This window comes from Zea mays, chromosome 5 (assembly GCF_902167145.1).
Source record: "Zea mays cultivar B73 chromosome 5, Zm-B73-REFERENCE-NAM-5.0, whole genome shotgun sequence".
Classification (NCBI taxonomy): domain Eukaryota; kingdom Viridiplantae; phylum Streptophyta; class Magnoliopsida; order Poales; family Poaceae; genus Zea; species Zea mays.
In genome coordinates, this window is record NC_050100.1 from 6,951,589 (window position 1) to 6,961,684 (window position 10,096).

The 10,096-nt window shown below is 45.1% G+C and overlaps 2 protein-coding genes across 2 annotated transcripts; one reads left to right on the forward strand and one right to left on the reverse strand.

The window, feature by feature from the left end:
- On the forward strand, nucleotides 1–3,160 carry LOC100278962 (TIP41-like family protein). The gene is made up of 8 exons (XM_008646263.3): nucleotides 1–279; nucleotides 891–1,076; nucleotides 1,427–1,517; nucleotides 1,649–1,756; nucleotides 1,826–1,885; nucleotides 2,008–2,049; nucleotides 2,592–2,726; nucleotides 2,808–3,160. The coding sequence occupies exons 1-8, from the start codon at nucleotides 134–136 to the stop codon at nucleotides 2,910–2,912; spliced, it is 873 nt and encodes a 290-aa protein (XP_008644485.2). The 5' UTR covers nucleotides 1–133; the 3' UTR covers nucleotides 2,913–3,160.
- On the reverse strand, nucleotides 3,053–4,935 carry LOC109939612 (cytochrome P450 81Q32). Its single transcript, XM_020537861.3, has 2 exons — nucleotides 3,941–4,935; nucleotides 3,053–3,809 (listed from the first exon to the last, which is right to left on the reverse strand). The coding sequence occupies exons 1-2, from the start codon at nucleotides 4,895–4,897 to the stop codon at nucleotides 3,195–3,197; spliced, it is 1,572 nt and encodes a 523-aa protein (XP_020393450.2). The 5' UTR covers nucleotides 4,898–4,935; the 3' UTR covers nucleotides 3,053–3,194.
- Nucleotides 4,936–10,096: the final 5,161 nt, after the last annotated feature.

The following is a 10,096-nucleotide window of genomic DNA, read 5'->3' on the forward strand; positions in this document are numbered from 1 at the left end:
ACGGTCGACAAATAACAGCCAGAGTGCCAGGTGCTGTAGTAGTAGTACAACGGGGCAGCACTGCACTGCACTGCAACTGCGAATTTCCGTCAGCTTGGAGCGGTCCAAGCGCCCTGCGAAGCAAACTACGCCGATGGCTTCGGCGGCGGCGTGGGAGGGTCCGACGGCCGCGGAGCTGAAGACAGCGGGGGCGGAGGTGATTCCCGGCGGCGTGCGAGTGAAGGGGTGGGTCATCCAGTCCCACAAAGGCCCTATCCTCAACGCCGCCTCTCTGCAACGGTACGAGCCACCCCCACCATAAAACCCTAGCCCTTCAACTCCCCGTCCTTTCGATTCGTCTCTGTAGAAGACCGGAAACCTAGACTCAGGCTCGCGATAGGCAGCGTATTTAACCAATTCGTGTGTGCTTTTCCTGTCTGTCATACCCTCCCTCTCTCCCTCCCTTTGATCTGATTAATCATGTCACATTAGTTCTTTGTTCGTCACTCATGGAATCCACATACGTTTCAATTTTGTCACACTATGCTTGTCTTGGCATTCAATTTCCACATGGTGGGGACTGGAGGTGATGCTACAACTGTGAATCCTCCGCCGTCACATCAATGGATCCTCCCTGGTCACATAAATGATAATTGATCATTAGCCAATCGTGTCATTATATCAACTTTTCTATTGTTACATTCAGTCAGGAAAATGTGCACAGTAAAATTAGAATTGCTTTATTAAATCATTGCTACTTTAAAGCAAGTGCGGTATGCTGCTAGTAATATTGGACCTATCAAGTGTCTACTGGTGTTACATCTGTAAAATCTTTAGTATTAAATAAATGAATATTGCTGCTAGGGAAAGCTAATGCTAAATTCTTTAATGTTTGCTATATTTTTCTTCAGCTTTGAAGATGAACTTCAAACAACACATTTACCTGAGATGGTTTTTGGAGAGAGTTTCTTGTCACTTCAACATACACAAACTGGCATCAAATTTCATTTTAATGCGCTTGATGCACTCAAGGCATGGAAGAAAGAGGCACTGCCACCTGTTGAGGTTCCTGCTGCAGCAAAATGGAAGTTCAGAAGGTCATCTATAACTGTAATTCATTTTAGTACTCAATTCAGTACTACCGAGCATTTGTAGTGAAAGATGTTAGGTTAGTTTGGCATCACCCACCCTGTTTGAAAGCAGTCCACTTTGTCTTAAAGTTTTCAAGGTTATGTTCACAATACAGATTTGTGGATGGAAATAATTAAATAAATTTATTTACTTTGTATCTTGCATTGTTTCAAGAAAAGTACAATAGCACACAGTTTGAGGTGTTTATATTGGTCTTAGCTGAAAAAAGAAGTTCAGATAATTAAAACATCATGCGTTAATTTGTGAGTTCATTAAAAAGCCTAAGCACGGGTTGTTTTAACTTGTTTTCTTGCAGTAAGCCTTCTGACCAGGTTATACTTGACTACGACTATACATTTACGACACCATATTGTGGGAGTGATGCTGTGGTTGTGAACTCTGGCACTGTATGGACCTGATCTCTGCTGAATTAGTTTGATCAGTTTTGAAATTTTTTATATCTACTCCCCTGCCCTTTCACATTTTAGTGGTATAATCCACTGACAAATAGTTCTTGTTCATATACTTTCCTTTCCAGCCACAAACAAGTTTAGATGGATGCGGCACTTTGTGTTGGGAGGATACTAATGATCGGATTGACATTGTTGCCCTTTCAGCAAAAGAACCCATTCTTTTCTACGACGAGGTATGGAGATGGAACAGATGGTTCATAATTTATCTGGATACTGGTTTACCCCTGACAGGATGTATGTAGGTTATCTTGTATGAAGATGAGTTAGCTGACAATGGTATCTCATTTCTTACTGTGCGAGTGGTATGTGGACCCCAATGATGCTTATCTGTTCCTTTTTCCTCAACTGTAATGTGTGTGTGACAACATTGTCTTTTTTGTTCAACTCATTGACTAATATGCTTCTTGATTGTATGTGTGTGCAGAGGGTAATGCCAACTGGTTGGTTTCTGCTTTTGCGTTTTTGGGTATGTTCTAATACCTTGCTTTTTTTTGGATTTGATGCCTCATTAACATGAAGACAATTTCTGAGGGTGATGTATTGCTAATAAGATGGAACCTGTTAGATTTGTAGTGAGTTTGTGACAATTCAGACTCAGATGGTTGCCCAGTGTTCTGTTCCTCTTAAGCCGATATTTTTTTCAGGAAAACTTGTGAAGAGCTGTTCATTAAATAACTTCACTACTCTTGTGACTGACTTTATGCTGATCCCTTCGAAATAAAATGACAAAGCCTTCAAGTTCCAAGCAAGTTAAGGTAGGCTAAAGTAATCCTATGGATCAAGAAAAGATACAACTTTTGAAGGGGCAAATATTAATTATTGAGGCCTAAGTTTGAACTGAAGATCCTCCAAACAGACGTAGTCATATGTTGGAGTAATATATAACCGTGTAACAGTATTCCCCCACGTTTAAGATGCAAGTTTTTGACATATGTAGGATTTTGAAGATACTTATCTTCATATATGAACCAGCTTGTCCATACTGATGATTGCCTGTCGACCTAACAGCTTAGAGTTGATGGTGTACTGATGAGGTTGAGAGACACTCGGTTACATTGCCTGTTTGGAAACGGCGACGGAGCCAAGCCAGTGGTACTTCGTGAGTGCTGCTGGAGGGAAGCAACATTTGCTACTTTGTCTGCGGTATGCAAATCGCTGGAACCAAGCACTTTCTTTGAATGAGATTAAGTGGGCACCATCTTTTATCTCTTTTCTATAATGCAGAAAGGATATCCTTCGGACTCTGCAGCGTACGCGGACCCGAACCTTATTGCCCATAAGCTTCCTATTGTGACGCAGAAGACCCAAAAGCTGAAAAATCCTACCTGACTGACACAAAGGCGCCCTACCGCGTGTACATCATGACTGTCCTGTCCTATCGTTGCCTTTTGTGTTTGCCACATGTTGTGGATGTACGTTTCTATGACGAAACACCATAGTCCATTTCGCCTGGGCCGAACAGAGATAGCTGATTGTCATGTCACGTTTGAATTAGACCATTCCTTAGCCCTTTTTCCCCCTCTTCTTATTCTCTCTGTCTACCAGTCTATAAAACGTCTTACATTTGTTGACCTGAACATGCTCACGAGTGCGCACTCCGTGAATGTCCTATCAGAGCTTCTGAAGAACGTCATACATAGCCTCACGAGTCGTACACAAAGCCTCCAGCGGAACAGCCTTGGGCATCGTCAGTCCGCTGCCCTCGCTCATGTCAACCTCCACGCCATCGACTCTGCTCCAGTGGAAGCACTGGATGAGGGACCCCAGCGCCACCCCAACCGTCTGCAGCGCGAGCCTCTCTCCGGGGCACTTGCGCCGCCCCATCCCAAACGGCGCCACGAACAGCCCCTCGGCTTTCCCGCCCTCGAACCGCTCCGGCACGAACCTGCCCGGCTCCTCCCACACAGCCGGGTCCCTGTGGATCGCGTACACGTTCACCAGCAGCGCCGTGCCGCGCGGGACGTCGTAGCCGCCGACCTTGCAGTCTGCCGACGACTCGTGCGGGAGCAGCAGCGGCGCGGCGGGGTACAGGCGCAGCGTCTCGGCGATGATGCACCTGAGGTAGCCGAGACGCGGCAGGTCGCCCGCGTTGAGCAAGCGGGAGTGCCCCACGGCGGCGTCGATCTCTTCTCGTGCCTTCTCGAGTGTCCCTGGATTGTTCAGCAGCAGCGACATGGCCCATTCGACGGTGGTCGAGGTCGTCTCTGTTCCAGCTCCAAATAGGTTCTTCTCAAAAAAACGATCCGACGTTCAACCATCGTCAGTGACAGAGAAGAGAACCAACGTCTCTGTACTAGGCTAGCCAGTCGAGTATCCGGTGAAAAATGAATCGAACGAAAAAAAAATGAATCCCTCACCGAACAGAAAGCCGTGATCACGGTGTCGGTGTAAACCTCCGGCTCCAGCTTCTGCAGGGCGAGCAGCACGGCGATCAAGCTCTTCTTCTCGCCGCAGACGCCGTCGGCCATCCTCCGCCGCTCCGCGTCGATCAGCCGCCGCAGAAACGCGTCCCTCCTGCTCACCGCGGCCAGGATCCTGCTCCTCACGCCGGCCACGTCGAACCACCGCAGCACCGGCAGGTAGTCCCACAGCACCGAGCTGACGTACGGGAAGACCTCGTCGATGACCCGCTTGAACTCCTGCGCTTCCGGCGACATGTCGGTGGTGCCGTCCGCGTCTGGCTCCGGCTCCGGGTCCCGGCGCGCCGCCTTGGTCTCCGCGATGGCCTCCATGAGGACGCTGAGCGAGAGCTCGAACAGCCTGCGCTTCAGCTCGACCCGCGCGCCGGCGCCCGCGGCCGCGGCAGCCGCGCGGTGCAGGCGCCGCACCATGGCGCGCACCTCGCCGCAGATGACGCCCGACATGCAGCCGACGCGGTGCGCCGAGAGGAGCTGCACCACGGCGACGCGGCGGAGGTCGCGCCAGCGCGGCCCGTAGCTGGCCGTGCCGAGCGCGGCGCCGTCGAAGGTCACGAGCCTCTGCGAGGGCAGCAGCGAGCGGTTGGCGAACGTCACGTCGTGCTCCGTGAAGCACTCCCGCGCGCACGCCGGGGACGTCACCACCGCGGCGTCGCGGGAGCCCAGGCGCAGCGTGAAGACCGGCCCGTGGCGCTGCGCGAGGCCGGACAGCGTGGCGTGGAACGGCTTCTTGATCAGGTGGAGGTGGCCGAGGAAGGGGACGGCGCCTGGAGGGCTCGGCGGCGGCCGCCGCATGCTCCTGCTCTTGCCGTCGCGTCTGGCGAGACCATGGACGCGGCGTAGGAGGAAGAGGAAGACTAAGGAGAGAATGGCGATGTAGGCCGCCAGATCCATCATGCTTGTTAAGCTTAGACGTGTTGCGTTTGCGTAGCAGCAGCGTGCATCATGAGCCATATATATAGCCACGTAGGAGGAGGGAGACTACGACACGTACGACGCGAGTACAAAACACGTCGTTGCATGTGGAAGTGCAAGGAACAGTGCGCGGTATCGTATCGGTATGGACGATCTCCTGGCGTGTGCCTCTCGGTGCCTGACGACATCCGAGCCGCGAGCGGCGAGTGCCGAGTAGTGGCGAGCGCGCGACAGGGAAGTTGCAGGGGGGACGGTAGAGGCCGGGCATGCGAGTCCCATTGACATCAGTGGCTCACGCTAGCTCTCGTGTCATCTGAGTGCAGTTTTCTCTGCGCCGACGTCACCACGAATTGTACTTTTCTCTCCTGGGAGTCTTGTTCCAACTTTCCGGTTGGTTGGGCTCACTCCATGTTCTCTGGACGAATTACCATGTTAACGAATATATTATTGCACTACATACAACAGTGTCCTTGTGTGTTGCTCCATGTAAAGCGATGAGTAGCCGCGGCAACGTCAAAAATTAACAAACTACTTACTTAGGAGCATTTCATTAATGAGTTAATGAATGAGCGGCCTTTGAACTTGTCGATAGATGTCACTTAGATTCACGAACTTTGAAGATGTATTAAGTGGAATAATGGTCGGTATGAACTAGCACCTACAGAAAGAAAGAGCTAGGGATACCGTATTGGGATACCTTGAACACTTTGTAGAAAGGCACTCGAAGTTCCAGATTAGCATAAATAAGTTCCTAAATACCTACCAAACATATAGGCGACATTTTGCATGATAGTTGGTCAAATAAGCCTTAAGATGGTTGATTAAACCATAGAACAAACACATCCTAGTGCTAATTTCGATTAGGCTCTCACTCTACTACTTGCAAACATGTCATAACCTCTAGTTGATTAAGGGTCATACCTTGATTGAGCATCGGGCGTGATTGACAAAGGTTGCTCATGGTTTTGTCACCATTCATGTCGAGAATCCGTCTTTAGACTTCGAGAGCGCGAGTAAATATAGGTACTCATAACTCTCAAGCATCTTGATAGGTTAATCTAATGTATTGTGGCGCTACAAAGACTAAAAATATTTAGATTAAATTAAATACATGGTAGCCCCCGAGTGTCTCAAAGGATGTTAAGAATACCTTTTGGGACATTCAAAACACTACTAACAATTCTTATTTTGTTGCATCATACTGTTTTACAATGAAATAAAAATAAATGTATTCACAAAAAAAACACATAGCAGGTCTATGTTCCACATGATCATGAAGACTTTGTCGTCCATCATTTGTATCTTGTAAGTCACCGAGCATAGTACTTTAGTCACGATAAATGGTCCCTTCCAAAGAGGAAAAAAACTTGTTCATGTTCCTTATCGACTGTACATGCCAATGGACCAAGTCACCCACTTTAAAGCTAAGAGACCGAATATTCTAAGCATCTTGTAGTTAAACTTGTATAAACTCATGTTCCGTCTAATCCACTGCCAAAGAACTAAGTCACCAACTTCAAAGCTAAGAGACCGAATATTCTAAGCATCTTGTACTTAAACTTGTATAAACTCATGTTCCATCTAATCCACTCACTACACCACGATTGAGTTTTAGCGACCCTTATTAGGTACAAACTGTTAGTTGCTAAAAATTATGGACCGACTATACGTGATCACTATATTACTCTTGTAAAAAATGCCTAGACAAAAAATATTGAGAGATATAAATCATATAAGACTTCATATAAGTCTGGGGAGTTCAAATAGACCTTTTGACCAATATAGAGATTGAGCTTCAATCTATCCCATGGACTAACCAAAACCCATAGAATGGGATGGACCACCATAAAACATGACGAGTTGATGAATGATGTGGATGTAGGCTAGTGACGGGCCCAGGGCCGGTTACCTTGGACGCCTGCCCGGGCTGCAACATCATGCATCATTGATTTTTGATGTATTTCTATTGTATTATATACTCTAAAATGTATGAACTAACAAGGTTAATAAGATTTCCTCAGGCTACAATTTAGAGCTGGGTCACTACAACACAAATCCCCCTATAGCAATGCATCTGCAGCAACGCATGGTTTTATGTGTTGTAAGAAATTAGCGGGCAACGCATAATATGTGTTGCAAGCATCATTTGTTAAGTTATTAGAGTGGTGGCAACGTTTAATATGTATTGCTAACACCATCCGTTGTTTAAATAGGATGCGACAACACTTAATATGTGTTGTTAGTGGAATGTATTAATTAACTAGGATGTGGCAACAACTAATATCTGTTGCTAGTAACATTTTTAGTATTAGAACATAGATTAATTATAATATATCTATCTCTACTGTCTATTAAGGAGAAAATGTAGGTGTCGTCGTGTCGACATGGGCGAGGCCGAGAAACCCTAGCCATTCCGCGGTGGTACTACGACGGAAGCAGCGAGCGCTGAGGCAAAGCTGACAGTAGTAGTGGACGCCGAGGAACCCTAGGTAGCCTCTGGGCGCCTGTCGGCGAGGTGAGTGGTTTAGTTCGATGGCTGGCGTCAGCGTGTCGGGTTGGACGATTCCCGTTGACATCCTTTTTTCCTGGTGGTGGATTTTGGCAGGTTCGCTGGCGGTTGAGGATTCAATGGCGGCGTCACGACTGGTAGTCGAGCGGGTGTCGCCAGACGGCGCGTGCCCCACAGCGGCAGTAGGGAGGGTAGGAGTGGGCTCGCGGCGGTTCAGCTCCCGCCGGCCGTTAGTAGGGGGAGGAGGAGGGGGGCGCGGCGGGGCCATTGCAGCCACCCACCCCATGGAGGAGGCCTTGCAGATGGGAGAGATCCACCTGCCGCCGAAGGACCACCTGCTGTCCCTGAATGGCATCTCTTGTGAAGCTCAGTGAACATCGACATGGATCCAATGTAGGCACAGACGAGGGGCCGCCGTAGATCCTCAATGAACGTCACCATAGATGCATTCTTAAAGATTCTGAAGTTTTCAGGTCAGTTTTGGTTTGTTTTTGGACCTCCTTATTTCAGTTTCATTTTTTCTTATAATCATGGTTTCGTTTTTGGACCTCCTGATTTTCATGTCAGTTTTTCTTCTTCTAATCTTGGTTTTGGTTTTGATCCCCTAGAGAATATAAGAAGATGGAGGTAGGATGGGGGCTTGTTTCGGTATATGAGAATTGATCCTCTAGTTGGTAGCTTATTTTGTATTCAAGAACTCTTGAACTTCAGATGAAGGCATGACCGAGAAGGATAGAACATATATAATGCACAAGATCATTTCTAAAATTAAACTCAAAAGAGAACATATATAGCTCATCACTTTTGTAAAATATTAATCTCCAAATTTTGTTTACAAAACTGAACCATAATAATATTTCTATTCTTTGCTCCTTTTTTTATCTTTGGTGCGTGTGCTCACCTGGCACCATATCCTTGTACTGTTGCTGCCAAATGGCCAAAAGCATTGTTCATAGCATCTGATTCCTGTGCCATTACTTTTCATCTCAGGTTCTTTGTGCTTGTTAGATTTTTTGGAGTAGGCAATCTTCCTATTAGTGTGCTTCAAAGTCCATTCTGTTTTATTTCCTTTAGAGCCCATACCGAAAATAATGGATGCTGAAGATATGTGTGCTCTGTTATGTGTTTCATTTCCTTTAGATACCATACAATCATGACAGTTTGAGATGATTGACTTCAGAGACCAGAATCTCCTATTTTTAATAACGATTATCAGATGCAACAGAGAAATTCAAGGACTCGCAATAATGCCCATTTCTCATTTTATCATTTGATTGTCCCTCTTTTTCCCTTGAGAGTTTGCTAATAAATCTCTCTGAAAGTAACCCCGTCCATTGTTGTCCTTATGAATTAAATTCACCCTGGTAGTTGCAAATAATTACTTTCTTGTTCTTTGCAGCTTGTCATGTTCACATTCCACATCGTGATTTCAGATGATTTTATTTCTTAGTTCGAAAATGGGCCATTTGCTGAACATTGATTGTATGCTGATGCCTTACGTCAGACACTGTCATTTGGCTTCTGTCATCAGTATGTGTATAAGATGGTTTCACTAGTCCCACAAATGTATGAGAACATTCTTGATACTTAAATAGTTAATAAGATGCTACCATCCTATCATTATAAATGTTGTCTTCTGATGCATCTCCCATTCCTGACACAATAATATAGACTTGCTAGTTACCCAGCTATTGTGTTAAGGACATAGAGAAAAATGACCAATTACTCATACTGTAGCTTTGTTCAGATATGCGGGTAATGACTGTTACTATTTTGTGTAACATCTAATGAAATCATTGGCTTGTAGGGAAGATACAAAATAATGAGGAGTTACATGCTTAAAGTTGGTACACTTGGCCTTGATATGATGTTCTGTACATGTACTGTGCAGGTGAGCATATTTCTATTTTTATGCGTGGAGTGCCATTTTTAGAATAACATCACTCTCCATTTGACCTCATCTCAAAGATACCTGGAACTCTATCAATGACATATGTTGATTCACTAAAGTTAACTGATTTATATTGTGATAATCTTGACTTCTGTTCACACTTCTATGTCCAGGTTAATCTTGACTTTAGTTTAGAACATGATATGATAAAGAAATTTCGTGCTGGCCTCACATTGCAGCCTGTGAGTATTTCTATTGTCTTATGTGATAATTTATTTGTTGTTCTTAAATAATCCTATCTTGTTCATTTGACAGATTGCAACTGCAATATTTGCCAATTCTCCATTCAAAGAAGGAAAACCAAATGGATTTATAAGCTTAAGGAGGCATTTACTTGATAGCCCTGCAGGACATAGATAGTTAATTTCATTATCTGCAGTTATTAACACAGTACCCCGGCGAGGTCAAAGAAAAAATATCAATTCACACATTGTGTAATGAATTAAGTTGTGTATGATATTTTGTAATGAAACTATTATTTTTAATACAGACTGATTTCAGATTATTTGGCATGTGTGAGTCTATAATAGTTTGGAAATTGATTATGTGCAATGCACATGCTCTTTTGTTTTGATCTAAATAAAATAATAATTATAAATATTTGTTTATGGTTCATTACTTGCAATGTGTATAACCCATAATAAAATAAATAAATAAATAAATAAATAAAATTCAAAAGTTCCTTACAACATATATAAGCGTTGGCATAATAGATTCTAAA